At 50.8% G+C, this 16,384-nt stretch overlaps 1 protein-coding gene across 1 annotated transcript in view; it reads right to left on the minus strand.

Annotated features, from left to right (window-relative positions):
- The window catches only part of LOC120828740 (calsyntenin-2), a 128,468-nt gene that overhangs the window by 42,321 nt on the left and 69,763 nt on the right, over window positions 1-16,384 (minus strand). The window contains exons 3-4 of the mRNA XM_078107278.1: window positions 13,101-13,296; window positions 6,944-7,152 (exon numbers count right to left, since the gene is read on the minus strand). Coding sequence (XP_077963404.1) covers window positions 6,944-7,152; window positions 13,101-13,296 — 405 coding nt within the window. The remainder of the gene's footprint in view (window positions 1-6,943; window positions 7,153-13,100; window positions 13,297-16,384) is intronic.

Consider the following 16,384-nt stretch of genomic DNA (forward strand, 5'->3'; position numbering starts at 1 on the left):
TGAGAGAGCAGCCTATCCAAGTTACTCAGAGATTCTGAATTTTTTAAGCGACCACACAGCAGACTGTCATCCGGCTCAGGCACCCCATCCTCATGTATCAGAGCCATTGAACCCACGGCCAGAGCTGGACAAACCCCTTCCTCGGTCTGTCCTGACCCCATACCACGGCTGTAAAACGGTTTCAACAAATTCACGTGACAAAGCTGTTTGGACTTCCTCCGCCCCGGTGTCGCAATAAAGAAGTTCAAATCCGTGATTTTCTCAATTACCGTATATGGACCAGTGTACTTGGCCTGGAAGGGCGAACCTACAATAGGCATCAATGCCAGGACTTGGTCCCCCGGACTGAACTCGCGCCGCTGTGTATGGCGGTCATAATTCCCCTTCATTTTGCTCTGAGACAATTGCAATTTATCGCGTGCTCTACCACCTGCCACGAACAATCGATGCCGAAACCCGTTCACAAAATCGATCAAGTTCTTGGGCGGCTCAGCATCGACCCAATCATCTTTTAACACCGCCAAAGGGCCCCGCACCACATGCCCAAAAACTAGGTCATTTGGACTGAAACCAGTGCCCTCTTGTACGGCCTCCCTCGCAGCCAACATAAGCCATGGGAGCCCCTCTTCCCAGTCTCGATCCAGCTCAGTGCAATAAGCACGCAGGAGAGATTTGAGAGTCTGATGAAATCTCTCCAACGCACCCTGACTCTGCGCATGATAAGCAGATGACTGATTGTGTTTGATGCGCAAACATTTCAACACTTGACCAAACATATGAGAGGAAAAATTTGACCCTTGGTCACTTTGGATAATCTTCGGAATACCGAAAACCGAAATAAACTGAGTCAGAGCCCGCACCACTGCTTTAGTTGTAATGGACCTTAGCGGGTATGCAGCCGGATACCTGGTACTTTGGCACATCACTGTCAATAAATACTTACTGCCAGATTTAGCACACGGCAACGGGCCGACGCAGTCCACAATCAAATATTCAAAAGGTTGGCTTATGGCAGGGATCGGTTGTAGAGGAGCAGACTTCACACGCTGATTTGGTTTTCCCGTCAATTGACACACCTGACATGTTTTAATATATACAGCAACATCTCTTTTCACGCGCGGCCAAAAGAAATGTTTCAAGATGTTTAGATATGTCTTCCTGACCCCAAAATGCCCACTCTCGTCGTGCGCTATTTTAAGCACCAAAGGACGAAATTTAGCCGGCACGACCAACTGGAAAATAGCATCCCCTACACAGTCACTATTCACCCCAATCCATTTCCTAAACAGCAGGCCGTTGCGCAGAAAATAGCCGCTGGCTGCACTTTTTATCTCCGCAGCCGACAACACACGTTCGAACAATTCTTTTAGGGAGAGATCACCGATTTGCTCCTGCAACAACTCGCTCTGTGGCACCGACAGTGGAAAATTGGACAAGGACAGAGTCTCAAAATCCGCATCACCACGCTCCTCATCGGTTAACCCAGGCTCAGCCTTACTCATTGCGCGTGTAACCACACAGGCTGGAAAATCCTCAGGTATCTCAATGGAGCTACAGTCAGGCGTAGTACTAACTGGACAGTGTGTAACAACAGGTGCGGGAGGAACATCATCCCAGATGCGGCCGCCAGCCAAGCCATTTCCCAAAATGAACTGAACCCCCTCGATAGGAAACGCCGGCCGCACTCCCACAGCTACCTCCCCCTGTATTAGCTCACAATCCAGAACCACCCTATGCACAGGCACAGGTAACACAGTCAACCCCATCCCCCGACTGAGGATACGGTCCCCGCTGTCAGTTTCTACGGACAACGGCAGGACGGACTCGATCATATAGGAATCATATGCCCCCGTGTCCCTCAATATCGTAACCGGGACTTTAACATCGCTACCCCCAAGCGACACAAAACCACTTCTGATAAAAGGAGCATATGCCTCCAGAACATCCGGCTCAGAACATCCGACTGACGCACAGCCGGTAACTACCGGAACAGCAGCCGCAGCCGGCTTAACATTAGGATGGCCCCCTCTATGTTTAGACAACCCTGGACAATCCGCCTTCCAATGACCCTTTTCATGACAGTAATTACAGCTTCTACTGCTGTCAAAATTTCTCCGTGAGTGAGACTCGAATCTAACAAAGCCAGGCTTCCTCGAACGCATCTGGTCAGCCGCTACGGTGCTTCGACTGTGTTCACCCCAGCCAGCATCATCGCGGTTGGGCGTGCGCTCTCTCACACCATCCTTATGAAGCAGCACATACTCATCTGCTGACACAGCAGCCTCTGCAGCGGAGGCAACCTTATGTTCATTAATGTAGGTTGCAATCCGACCAGGCAACCTGTTTTTAAACTGCTCCAAAATGACTAATTCACACAAATCATCAAAAGTAGTGATCTCAAGCGCAGCCAGCCAACGTTTAAAATGAGTTGTTAAATCGCGAACAAATTCAACATACGTTTGGCCACTTCTCTTCTCCCAAGCCCGGAACCGTTGGCGATACGCCTCCGGCACCAACTCATAAGCCTTCAGCACGGCAGATTTTATTTTAACATAGCTACCGCTATCAGCCGTGCTCAAAGACGAGTATGCCCCCTGCGCCTTACCGGTGAGTACGCACTGGAGCAGCAGAGCACAGTCTCCATCCGACCAGCCCCTCGCCGTGGAAACACGCTCAAACATCACAAAAAACGAGTCAGGATCCTTCTCATTGAATGGTGGCAACAACCGCAAGTTGTTTATGTCGAAGGGCCGCGCACCGACCCCAGACAGCTGCCGACCTTCACTCTCACCAGCCCACTTATTGTCCTTACCTAGGGACAGACGATAGCTCTCCAGCTCCATCCTTGCCTTCTCGGTCTGCTGGTGGATCATCTCCAGCTCAATTTGTTTTTTAGCTTCTAACTCACACTTGAGTTTTTCATGCTCCATCTGCAACAGGAGAAGCTCTTTCTGTTGCTCAAAAGTCAACCCCTGAGTTTGTGCAGGAACGCATACGACCGGTGGAGACCGGCCAGACGTAAGAACTCCCAGTTCACAAAGTTTTAATTTCAAAGCAGCTTTAATATCGTCTTTACGCCTCCTATCCATCCCAACTACTGAATAATGCTCAGCCAATTCCAATAACTGCTTCTTAGTACAGCTCTCCAAGGCCTCTTCTGACGGGGCTGCCGTGAACGCCTCATATTCAGCCATCGCAACATCAATAGTTTACCCAGAACAGGCAAACAACACCAATCTATGCCAAACAGGACCAGCAAGACAGCGAGGTATCCCCGTGCGCACCAAGATCTCGGTTTGGAGTTTCCCCGCTATCTAACATTAACCCCCTTATCTAAGCTCCCGGCTAGTCTTCATGCAGCGGGCAGTGGTGGGTATTTATGCACCAGAGACCGCTGCCCCGGGGGAGCAACTAGCAAGCCAGCAACTCTCCCAAAGACACGGATATGCTCCCAAGACAAAGCTTTAACCACTATGCCACCACAACACTACCACGAACCCACGCAACGATCCTAAAAGAGGAACGCTACCAAACCTACAAGGGAAAACTCCGCTCCAGACTTTGATCTCCAGGTACGCTAAGAACACTCACACTTGTCTCCCCGGACGTTGGCATAAACTTAAACAACCGACCCCAAAATAAAACAAGCTCCTCCTGACCCCGCTGAAGGTAAAGGAATCCACACAAACCGATATATAGACAGACTGTGCCAAATCCGATGCTCTCCCTGATCAGTCAGCCCACATGCACTGTAAACTCTCCCCTAATTTACTACGAATACAACCAAATGTTTTACACTCCAGGCAAACTAACCAACGCAACAAGCACGCTCTATCGCAACTTTCCACGTGTGCGCAACCACCGGCACCGACTACAAAAATCCGTACTTAAAACACCATTGCAGCCAGGCCTACCAAATCACAAGCTCAAGTAACTAAATTTAAACACACTCGACTAAATTGCGCAGACGAACGGCCGGACGAGCCCCCATTTTGTCATGACCCGGCTCGAAGGGGATGACAAACACGGGAGAGGCACAATGCAAAGGTGATTTCCAAATATATTTATTTAAGTAAAGTAACTAATCCAAAAGTAAAACAACTATGAGGTGTGTACGTCAGTAGTTTCAGTCATGTCAGTGTGGGTGCTTGATCATGTCGGAGGAATGTTGTGAACCTAAATTAAACGTCAAAAGACACAAAACAAAGGTGCGGACGCTGGCCAGGGAAAACCAGCGACCCTGGCAGGCAGGAACCATGAGCTCTTATACTGCCAGAACGCCCCAGCTGCTCCCAATCCAGTTGATGGCATTACCTCTGGGAAAGACAGTGACGTCATGACATGAGCCAATAGGCAGGGCCGTCACATAAGCAACAGGTGATTTCAGACTCATTGCTTCCCTCAACCTTCAAATGTATTCTCAATGGGTGGTACTGAATGGGTATTTCATTTAAATGATAGAGCATCATTAAGGAACTGTGATGCCTTAATATCATCACTGTGACCAATGACAGGAGGGTGAACCCTTTAATGTTGAAACTAACCCCATGAAAGGCACATATTCATCTTCATACTATGGCTTTAGAGGAAATGACCCCGATTACATCATCATGCGATAAAGTGTGGAACTTTGTGGGAAGCCTCTAAAACTTGGTTGCTAATGGGCGCGTTGCGTTTTGGGTAATAAAGGTTTCGACCCCCAAAAAATTGAATTCTAATTCTTTGGCATCCGTCTTGATCCTTTGTCCTTGACATCTCAAATACGACCTTGTGTCACAGCGTTGCTGCTCAGCTTTCTTCATTGATTCACACGGTGACACAACACACGATGTGCTACGTGTTGCCTGAGTAACAGCAAGCGAGGGAGTCGTGGATGTTTGTGCAAATACAAAATATAGGTGTTTTTTTAGATTTAATCTTCATGAAAAAGAGACGGACGGACTGACAAACGAAACAGAAATCAGGGAAAACAGAAAAAAAGGGACGTCGACACAAAACCAACGAGCCGCTCGTCCGCGCGGCGCGACGAGCACCCAGAGGCCTCCTGGTCTCCCGCCTGGTCGGGAGCCACCGGCTCCTCTTCCCGCGCGCCACAAGCGCTCGGTTAATATTTGATAAGCCGCGATTGACGACGCTAAACACACCAAACCCGCGGGGAAGCCGCCGCCGCCGGCCCCCATTGGCTGCAGGTCGGGAGTTGGCGAGCGGATCCCTGCGGAGGTTTCTGTATTGTGGGGAGAGACGAGCGCGGGGAGCCTGAATGCTGATAAAGTGATATATTTGAATACGGGAGTGTGAGGGCGGGAGGATTAGGTGTGATTCACACCAGGGCGGCTTTGTTCGGCTTCCCCCCCCCCTCTCCCCCTCCGCCTCCTCCAACCCTCCCGTTCCGTTTCGACGCACATCATTGTCTCGTCCCGTCTCTGCTTCCCTTTCTTTCCAGGAGCGGGTGCGCGACGCCGGGTCGTACCCCTCCGATTACCACCATCAACGGCCGCGCTGGCCTCCGTCTCGCCGTCTCCACGTGCTTCTCTATCGTCCGTGACGCCAGATCCATCCGTTGTCCCTTTGCTTTGCCATGCAAACACAGAGCATTGATGCTGCCACCCGTCTCTCCCTCGCTCTCCTCTCCCAGTGTGCGTTGTTCCCGCTGAGGTCAGAGGTCACAAATACGTGGTCATCTCCCCAGGACTAATGGGCAAACAATGATACACAGGAGTAAAATCCAGGGTTCTTGTGGACTATTTCCAGTTGCCGATTAATATGCATACTGGAACATTTCTAATATCCAGCAAACAGTAACTCCACTGGTTCCATGAAGAAGTCTCCCCGCATGGGAATCCATGAGCAAACCTCCTTGATTGATTCTCTGGGTAAACAGTGTGAACATTACTTTATGGTCTCAATAGACGTGTTCATGTTCTTGGCAATGTGACCCAGTGGAACAATGTCGCTCTCAGATGTTTCTAACGGTTTAAAAGTTTTTCAAGCTCTGGCTCCACACGTCTCACAGCCAACTCCTCCTCGCCTCCCTCCATCGCTCTCTCTCTCAGGTGCTCTTGAGTTCAAGAGCTCTCGAAGCCTTTTCCTCAGCGGTCAATGGCTGAGCGAGACCCCTTGAGAAGAAAGACCCCCTCCCCCCCCCCGTATCACTCCCAGGGTAGTTTTGCCCTCACTTCAGCCGCTCAACCTTCTTACTGAGCATCTCAGCAGCGGGCGAAGCTCGGCGGTCTGCAGCTGAAAAACACTTAAGGTGTGTCAATGTGTCTTCCATGTCTCCTGCACAGGACAAATAAGTGTGTTTGGAGTTGCTAAGAGGACCGTTGTGTTTTTTCAGACAGTAGTAAACACGGAGAGGGTTAAAGCCCACATTCAAGTGTGCGCTCAAGGATCTCGTTTATCGAGCTGTTGAAACAAAAAAGACACAAATCTTGTGTGTCCATAACAATCAGTAGAGGACATGATATTGGAGAGAACACACACTCTGGGTTTGTGTGTGTGAGTATAAATAACTACAGTTGATTTGAATGTTAAAGCGAGAAAGTCAAGTACATCGGAAAGGTAATTTCCGAGTGTTTGATTTCTCTTGCGTTTGTCGGTACGTATTTATCATGTTTTTGTGATCTGATTGGAGGTGACTGACGGCTCTCTGGGTGAAGCTCGACGTTGTCCTTGAAAAGAGCCAAGAACACCATTTCCCCCAGGCAGAGACATCTGCGAGCTTATTAAGCTTTGCTACCAGGGTGAACGCAGGTGCACATGTGGGGTGGATGGGTGGGATTTTTAGATCACGGCAGTCGCCGTGTTATCTCAAAGGCATCATGACAGAAAGCAGCCGGCCGAACGTGCTTGGTGACGACACAATGACACTCATTTCATACCCTGTGAGGCAAATACTGGCACATCTTGTATAAAACCCCTGCTTCCCGTATGCTGCACTCACCATTGCGGTCTATAGCGAACGGTGTGCTGGTGGTGGTGATCTGGTAGTTGCAGATCTGGCTGTACTGCGGGGAGCAGTCCTGGTCAGTGGCCTCCACCTGCAGGATGCTGTCGTAGATCTTGCCCTCGGTCACCGCGGCTCGGTACTCGGGCTCCCGAAACACGGGGGCGAACTCGTTGACGTCGTTGACCTGGATGTGCACCACGGCCCTGGAGGGGAGAGGAAGGAGGGATCGGTGGATAGAAGGCTATCATCGGCATACTGAATGACTCTATTTGACAACCAACAGTCACGCTCTTTGTGTACCTGACCTGCCGCAATGGGTTGCTTTGATTGTGTTGCTATGGTAACACGATCCCCGGGATCTCTTCATCTACCACATGCAGAATTCTTCAAGACTAAACTTCACTAATTCATAATTCCAAGTGATCCATCAGCAGTAATTCATGTTGAGTCACACGCTGGGAATAACCCCCCCTCCCTCATTCATCACTTTAGGAAGCCTTCATCGATACTCTCCGGCGGGCATGAGGCAACAGATTGCATAATCAATCCTTCGATTGATTGACTGACAGCCGGTGACGGATGACGATGGGATGGACTAATACAGTTTTAAGCATCGAATGGCAGAACGTGCCAACTAGAGCTCAAAGACAAATGGGGCCAAAACGAGAACGCGGTTTCTAGGATTAGCTGTGCTATTTAAATAAACTGAGGTTATCTCCCCGACATGTGGCTGGCTGGAGAACGGAGGACAAAGACAAAGAGAGGACGTCCACACTCTGTCCCTCCGGCCGCGAGGGCGCAAACCATTGGCCACCAATAACAGATAAAGGAATATAAGCAACACAAAGAAGTGGAATGGGGAGGGGCGTCTTTGCTGTCTGTACCAAGAAATATTTCACTGTAAATGTGGATATTTGAGCGGGAAAATGTGACAAGAGGGATTTAAATAAAAATGCTGTAATTGACTGGATGGCTCAATAAGGCTGTTTTATCTATTGCAGAAGACCGCGTGTTCACTGGAGCATTATTCGTGGGTTTAAACGCTGCTTAAAAAGCAGAATGTATCTTCAGGGTTTTCTCAATGAACTGAATACTTCCCCCCCCCACTAGGTACCGGTAGGGAATGCACAAACGAACACCCATGAGACATGATTAATGGCTGCGGTTTAGGATTTGTTGGATGTTAACAGCGATGCTAACGGCAGCGAAGGTGGTGATAAGAAGCCCTGACAGATGACGGCGCCACCGGTCGCTGCAGTAAATCCCTCAGCCGGCCTTGTTTTGTCATATTAATGACGCTCGCTCATAAACATTACCCCCCCGCGGTGAGGGAGCAAAACATATGTTCCACTCCTCCGGGGCTTGTATGGGGGGGCATCTGTGTGTGATTATGCATGCAAGTCCATGACACATATCTAAATGCAATAATTGTGAAAACATTCACTCTTGAGGATGCAGGGCCTCCTCAGTCGTTGCGGCGTAACACCGGTACGAGCGGTACGTGAGTCTTATGCCGGTATACCGGTTGAACCGGTTTGAATTGCCTTAAATTGGACATTTTAGAAGCAGAAATGTCCGTTTTGGCAGTTGACCCCAGTTGACCAATCAAAGACTCCAAAACACTGTTTACTGACGTAAAAAAAACAATATTTTATCTCATAATAAGGAATGAGAAGATTTTTGCATTATCTTATTATGAAATGAAGCTATGGAGACGCGTTTCAGTGCCAAGTGCGATTCGCATCCAGCGAAATCATAGTCAAAAACAATCAGAAAGCAGCTGCATGTCAAAGCCAGGTGATGCATGTTAATGCCAGGTGAGCATTGTTCCCGGCTTATTGCATATTCATCCGCTCTTATTCTTTATCAAGCCGCAGCAACACACAGCAGCTCCAGCAGCGTCATTATCGAATACCTCCTTTGTGCACACACACACACGCACACACACGCACACCTGGCACGCACGCCTTCACGCACAACACACAACAGGAAGGCAGAGGACTCAATTAATCTTTGTCAAGAATTAGCCCGGAGGTTGAATCATTAATTTCCTGGTGTAAAGCTGGAATGGAAATAAACAACCCTAACTATGCCGATGGGACGGTAACCTCATCAATATGCAAGAAAACCATCGACTGGCCCCCCGAGGGCCCTCGAACCGAGCCCCACCCCCCCGGGGCCCCCTGTTGATCTCAACACGAGGTGGATTCAATGCGTTGTAATCCAGTTCGGCTTCCTGCTCAGATTCTGTTTCATTTCAAATCATTGATGCGGAGGAAGGGATCATCTCAGTCACATGTATTTAGCATCGAAGGAGGGTCCGTTTACCAGACGAGCTCCCGGGCCCCGAGGGGCCGCGCGGTTTGAATCCAACCGGTGGCGCTTTCCTTCGTCCTAAACTTGAAACCACACTCTACACTATCAAAGATGAACAGCATATTCCTCCTCCAGATGTATTTATTTTTTGCAATGAATCCCTCCTCTTCCTCGCCGACGATGATAATGACGTCAACTAAGGGGGTTTTGACAGAATGAGGTTCCCCTCCTGTTGGCGTCGAGAGTGACGACCGTGCAGTTGAGATGAGAATAATGCGGAGACGCTGTCGGGGACGCAGGGCGTCTGTGAGGACGCCCCCCGGTCCTCTCGCTGCGTAAAGACAGCTCGCGCTAACGCGCCACGGCTTCTGGCCCACTTCTCAACTCACAAGAAAGGGACTTTTTTTTTTCCCTGTGTGTTTTCGGATGTGCTCGTGATGTGTGTCCGGGCGTCTCCGGGCCGCGTACGAGATGCACGAATCCGTCCCCAGCTCCTCGCTGAGATAAATATTCTCTCCTAACTGAGGTCGGGACTTACAGGCCTCTACGGGTCACTAATACCGCTTTAATAACGTCGATGTGCGGCTGCACCGACACGTTAAAAACACACACACACACAACGTCGACTGACTCCAGGCACTTAACCCCCCCCCCCAACCCGGGCCGAGGTTAAGTAGACGCTCCGTGATTAGGTGCGGGACCTCGGGGGGGATCCTGGATGTGACAGGCTCCCGCGTGCCTAATTACTCCGCGTGCACGGGGGGCAAAGGGAAGCTAATGAGTGAGATTAAACAGGTGTTTTTTAGACTGTAGTCAAGCCAGAAGGCCTTCGGGGGCGGGGGGGCGGGGGGGGGGTGTTTGGAGGATTCTATTCAGGCGGTGGTGAATATTAGGACCTTTTTTTCAAAAGGTGTAAAGAAGGAACACAGCGAACTTGCCCTCTTGGATGCCAAAGGGCCTTTTATCGTCCTGCGGTAGATAAAACGCGAGGTGGCCCAGAGAACCACAGGGGGTCACAGGAGTGTTTTATTCAAGGCGACGCTTAGAGCCACACGAGGGAAACCGAAGGTCAACATCAGCGTGACGATTCTTTCATCGCGTCCAGAGTGAAGGAGTGCATATCTCTCTGTCTGCCGATGGAAGGCGAGAAAAGAGGCTGCCGATGAATAATTGAACGCGCGCCGGCCGTTCTGTCATCTCAGACACATGCGTCAAACTAATCTGAGATTTGTTGAACATGTGTCTCTTTGCAAATGCTGGTTTACATTTTTTAAGACGTCGTAATCAAAGTAAAGATGGTTAATATTCATAAAGCGAGTTCTTTTTATTGGCTCCTACAGTCCAAAACTGTGCATTTCTTTGTGAAGTTGAACTGCGATCCATCCAATTAGCTTTTGAGATATTGTGGTCTGTTTTGATGTTCTACATGTCGGCAGCCCGAGACGCAGCCCGCAGCCCTCACAGTTGCTATTTGTTGATAAAGTTTTAATTCAGTTCCAATCTCATGGCTCTTTTCAGCAGACCAGCGCTGCTCGGGCACCAATTCCATTCTTGACAAATGACAAAAGTGCGAATCGCCATCGCGTCACATCACCGAGGGGCCGGAGCTCTTCACACTTCAGCACAAATTGTTCATCTGGCAGAGGTCAGCGGCACGCTACTGTAGATTAATGCGCGCTTCATTTAAAGCTGAGCCGAGCAGAAACGGTCCCGAGGAGTTCAAGGTGAATTCGTTTGAGCTTCGCACTCTGCTGGCGTGTGACTCGGGAGGAAAAAAAAGGCCGCTGTGCACGTCAATGTTTGTGAGGCCGGACGCCAAGAAGGAAAAAAAAACACACAACTGTTTCTGTCACATTGGGAGGCGGATTTGTACAGCGCGGCGGCAGCGAGGCAGCGGGACGAAATGCTCAAAGGGCCGAGGGAAGGACGCGGTCGGACAGCGGGCAGCATGAATAAAGGATGAGAAGCGGCGGGCCGCGGGCCAGGGTGGCGTTTAAACCCACGCCGCGTCAATCCCGAGCCGCTGGCCCGTCCCCCCTTAGCCGCTAATTCTCCGCAGTGTCGCCGCGCTGTGTGTAATGTGAGCGAGGCCTCGGGCGCCGCCGCGGTTCCCGCTAAACCGGAGCAGGGGAGCCGTCCTGATCCTCAGAGAGACGTCAGCGAAAGCTCATTTCAAGTGTCCCCAAACCCTCTAGCCAGGCCTGGCCGCGGTACGCCGATAGAAAGTAGCAGTGTGACCATAACGATATGAAACATGATCAACAAAATGGAAAGAGGCTGCACGGATACGTTCTTTTTTTTAATGTTTTGTTGCCCTGAGCAACCAAAGTCTCACATACGGTAAATAGAAGACACGCTCGAGTGGGCTAGAAAACCCCCGCTGCTGTATCTCAAGCTCCAGTGTGTGTGTGTGTGTGTGTGTGTGTGTGTGTGTGTGTGTGTGTGTGTGTGTGTGTATAAACTGGACAAGATGAGAGATTTATGTGCCGCGCTGCACCGTTGGCCGAGGTGAAGAGACGGTCGAGACCAAGACACCGAGGGGGGACATGTGCAGGTCGTCGCCCCAAAGAGCGGTTTGAGACCGAAGCTGCTTCCAGGACGGCAAACAGGCGCGACAAATGGCTTTTTAACAGTGGACCTTTTTTAAAGTGGTTAAAGGGAGGAAGCTGCTAGAAATACTTTACATTAACTGGCTAAAAGAGTAGAACCAATACTCTACTTTCTCTCTTATTGCCTTTAAGTGTACAATATTGCATGCGGTACACACAGGACGTCCCCACATGGTCCAAAGACTTTATTGTAAGTCCCTTAGGGTGAAAGCGAGATAAATGTCATGAATTTATATTTAGTTTCCTTTTAAAATGGAGTCACAGAGTTCCCACAGTGCAGCTCAAAGTCTGGACCATCATTTCAGTGTTATACATTTAAAAGAGCAGCAGGTTTAATGCAGTCTTTCTTTTCACTTTCATCCAGCAGGAGAAACTTGCTAAAGGGACTCAATCAGTCAGCAGTCCTCAAATCCTCTTGGTGTTTTCGTTAATTCAGGAGGAAAACACGGAGAATAATATTTAAAATACAATTAAATGTTGCACCAGTTCGACCGTCTTCTTTAGCAATACTGAGCATTGTTAGTGAAATCGATCCGCTCCTCGATGCACCTCTGGGAATGATGGACTAGTTGTGGTGCGTGAACCTTTCTGACGTCGGCACCAGCAGCATTTCCTCATGAGATTGTCGGTAATCTTTTCTGCGTGGGCGGCGTGGGCGGTGGTGCACCGCCCGGCCGTCGTGGGTGAACTGGTCCAACGGTCCAGAGCCGCTGTTCATCCCTCCGGTCCGCCCCTGATCATCATAAAGAACCTTTGCCTGGTTGTCTACCTGCCCCCTTTTTGTTCGGAAAGGTTTGTCAGGAATGTTCCCGGAAGAACCCGGAGGAGAACATCTGTGCCGGCAGCCTGTTGGGGCTCCGCTCCAAACGCCCACTTCCACCCTTTGTCTCCTCGGTAGTCGTGGTTCCTTCCAAAAACCCTTCCAATCTTCCAGCTTAGCGCCTCGTTTTATTGAACTTAAGCCATTTTCTAAATGAATGATGAATTAAGCAAAAAGTACTTGTAGTTTTACATAATTTAGCCCGAGTGTTTTTATATGAATAATGAAGAGGTGTGTTTATTTGATGCCCGAAGAAGGACACTTCTTTCCTTTTCAGAGTCCTTTTGCAGCAGCAATTCATTCTAAAAGCATGAAGTCAAACCTAGAAACCCCATCTTTGCCCCACGTGAATCCTCAGCATGTCCTTGTGCAACCCCCCCCCCCCCTCCACCGCAGTCTTACTCACTTGTGGGACTTTTTGACCTCCGCGCCCCTGGGGCCTGAACCGCAGTCGTGAGCCTGGATGATGAAGGTGTATTCCTTCTGCAGCTCGCAGTCCACCAGGCCGCGGGCCCTCAGCTGGCCCTCACCGGACGTCCCGTTCAGCACCACGGCCTCGAACGGGGCCTCCAGCCCGTGGATGTTGAAGGCACAGATTTCCCCTAGAGGCCGAGGGGGGTGGGGGGGGGGGGGGGGGAGAGGAAGAGGTGTTAATCGCAGTCAGTCAGGCGGAATACAGTTCAGTCGTGTTGCCATTTTATTCAATCAAATTAATGCTTTTTCTTTTTTTAATATATTTTAAAACGGTCAATTTTAAATAATTGAATTTTTTTCCAATACTGCCAAATACAGAAACGTCGTCATTTATTTTTCTTTCTTTCTTTCTTTCCCCGGGTCAAACGTCCATCGCCACTCGTGGACGAAGCAAACGCGAACTCCGACAACTTGTGAAACGACAAAGTGACGATGACACAAAAAGCACTAATGGCCCCAGAGAACACGAAAAAACACGACACAAAGCACAGGCGACACGAGGTGAAACACGACGGCGACAAAGGGAGGAAAATCCGCTCAAGTGCGGGAGGAACAGAGCAAAGAGGCCGGTGGCGTTCGTCAACCCGCCCGCCTACACAAAGTGCCCCATTTGTGAGGGAAGTTGTTTCATTCTTCTTTTGTTACTTCTCTCTCTCCCCCTTTTCTCCTCCGCTCGACGGCGCCCGGCCCCCGCCATTCCCGGGGAAATCTCTCCCGCAGCTCGCACTCTGACCCGCCACGGCTAATTGCGCCGAGGTCACTTAAGCTAACGGGCGGAGGCTAAATCGGACCCGAGCGGCTTTGTGTGCAGCGCCGCTCCCGGCGACTTCTGATAAGAGCAACTTTATTTTCTGCCGCCTTCCCCGTTCTCCCCCCCCCCCACCCTTTTTTTTTACCCTGTTTCCGTCACAATCCCCCGCCTCACCCTTCCTGTCGGGACGGCGCCTCTGAAATGAGCTACAAGAGGAGGAGCTACAGGGGAAAATGATGAAAAAACCGGGGGGGGGGGATGGGGAGTGGGGGAGCTGTGGGGACGGGGGGGGGAGACTCCCTTTTACCCTCAACAAAGACTCATCAGGGTTAAACGGGGGGGGACATGGAGAGGCTCAGACCCCGTTTACACGATGGGAAAACGCGTATATTTTCATACGTTTCGGCCTTTCGACAAAAACGAAGGTTTTATCACGGAAAACGATCATTTCTAAAAACTCCGGCCGAAGCGGAGATTTCTGAAAACTCTGTTTTTGTGTTTGAACTCGGTCCAACGGAGTTCTAGGTTGTCATTTCTTTATTTCGTTTGCATGTCTTTATCCTTCTCGTTACGCCGCCGACCACAGGTTTGGCGTAGTTACGATGGCGTCCGGGGGCCGTATTTATGCGGGTTCATATAAACAGAAACTCTTTTGAAAACAGAGGGGCAGAAATATTTGTTTCTGTAAATACCCGGCTGTGTGTAAATGCGGCCTGCAGTAGTACGAGGGCATCCAACCTAAAGCTTGAAGCGGAATAATCAGGGTGCAAACTAATAAGGATGAGAAACAGCTTCATTATATTTATGCCATTTCATCCATTGGTTCATCCGCCGGCTTCAATACACCTTCAGTCCTCCGTGAAGCATTTCTGAAACCTTTGATTCCACTTGACTCCTCAAGTCAAGCCCCCGTGGCCGTGGTCAGCCAGCGTCCCCCACGGGCGCCGTTTAACTCTCCGTTTTCATCAGGTCAAAACACGAATGTGTGTCTATTAGTCGGCGTGGGGGTTGTGGGGGGGGACGCGCGGTCGGGACTCGTCGGGTGTCAGAAGTCGTGCCGGGCGCTCGAAACCCACGTCGAGGGGGGAACCTGGCGCCCGTCCACAGAAAAGACTGTCTTTGAGGACACGCAGCTCGTTATCAGTAGAGGCAGAGACGCTTTACTGGCAGCGGCGGCGGCGCCCGCCTCCTCGTGAAACACGGGGGGGGGGGGGGCTCCTTCCGCTCCGAGAGGAAGAGGGCGGCGTCGCACATAAGTGCACGGAAACAGAGGAAGAGGAGGAAGAGGAGGGTACGGGGTGATGAAAGGAGGAGCTGGAGGAAGATGAGAACAAGGCCAGCAGCCCTCGATCTCCACTACTGGAGTTTGACCAAAGAACACACACACACACACACACACACACACACACACACACACACACACACACACACACACACACACACACACACACACACACACATTTCCTCGCCAGCTCGGCAGCTCTGATCGGCGCTGACAAGCCTTTCATCCTCCTACTGTTGGAACACACACAGTGAAGCAGATTACTGGGTATCACACTGCTGAACCAGGCGGCGGGTTGGCTGGCACTCGGCCGCGTTGCATCGTGATGTTTCCCCCCCCCCGCCGTTGTTAGTGAGCCCCCGCCCCGTTGGCAGTCAGAGTGGCCGTCCACCGCGCGGCCTATACGCGGCGGTCACGGTTTCAGCCGCACTTTTCCAATTTGGATTTGGCAGGAAATGATCTCTTGTATTAGTCACCTGCGTAACCCGCTAATACCTCCCCGCCCCCCCCCCCCCCTCGAAAACACCCACAAGGACACCCCCCCCACCCCGGCTGCTGTGCGGCCTCGCGGCGCTGCTGCAGAGGGCCGGAATAGGAAGTGCTGTAATTATGCTCTTCATGGAATTAGCCAGCCGAGGTGAGAAAAAACAGTGGAGATAAAGATGAACACTCGCCGATCGCACACGCTCTGAGCGCTGTTTGTGTACCGCGTGCAGAGTGGCAGGCGGATGGGGTTTTTAATTAAAGAGGCGCTGCTCAGCGGCAGCTTAAAGGGGAGGAGGGTGGAGGAGGGTGGAGGACGGGGGGGGGTGATTTACTCGACCTTGCGTTTGCCACCCCTCGTCTCGTCCCTCTTAATTACATTAAAGGCCTCCTCTCACGCAGTTAACACCGTTTCTGCTGTCTTCTAACAGCGAGGCGCCAACCGTCTGCACCGAGGGTGGGTGGGTGGGGGCAGTGAGGGTGGAGCACTGAGGGTGGAGGACTGGAGCTGTCCATCACGTCTATGCAGCATTGTGTATCCTCATACAGTATGAAATCCCATCTTGACCCATCTATTTATCCCGGCGGGGGGGGGGGGGGCCCTCGCTGACCCCGCCCGCCGGCAGAGAACACCACCCGACAGCGCTCATAAATCAAGTGTCTCGAAGCAGAGAAGCTCCGCTATAGGCAGCAGCTTCTG

This window comes from Gasterosteus aculeatus, chromosome 1 (genome assembly GCF_964276395.1).
Source record: "Gasterosteus aculeatus chromosome 1, fGasAcu3.hap1.1, whole genome shotgun sequence".
NCBI classification, from domain to species: Eukaryota; Metazoa; Chordata; class Actinopteri; order Perciformes; family Gasterosteidae; genus Gasterosteus; species Gasterosteus aculeatus.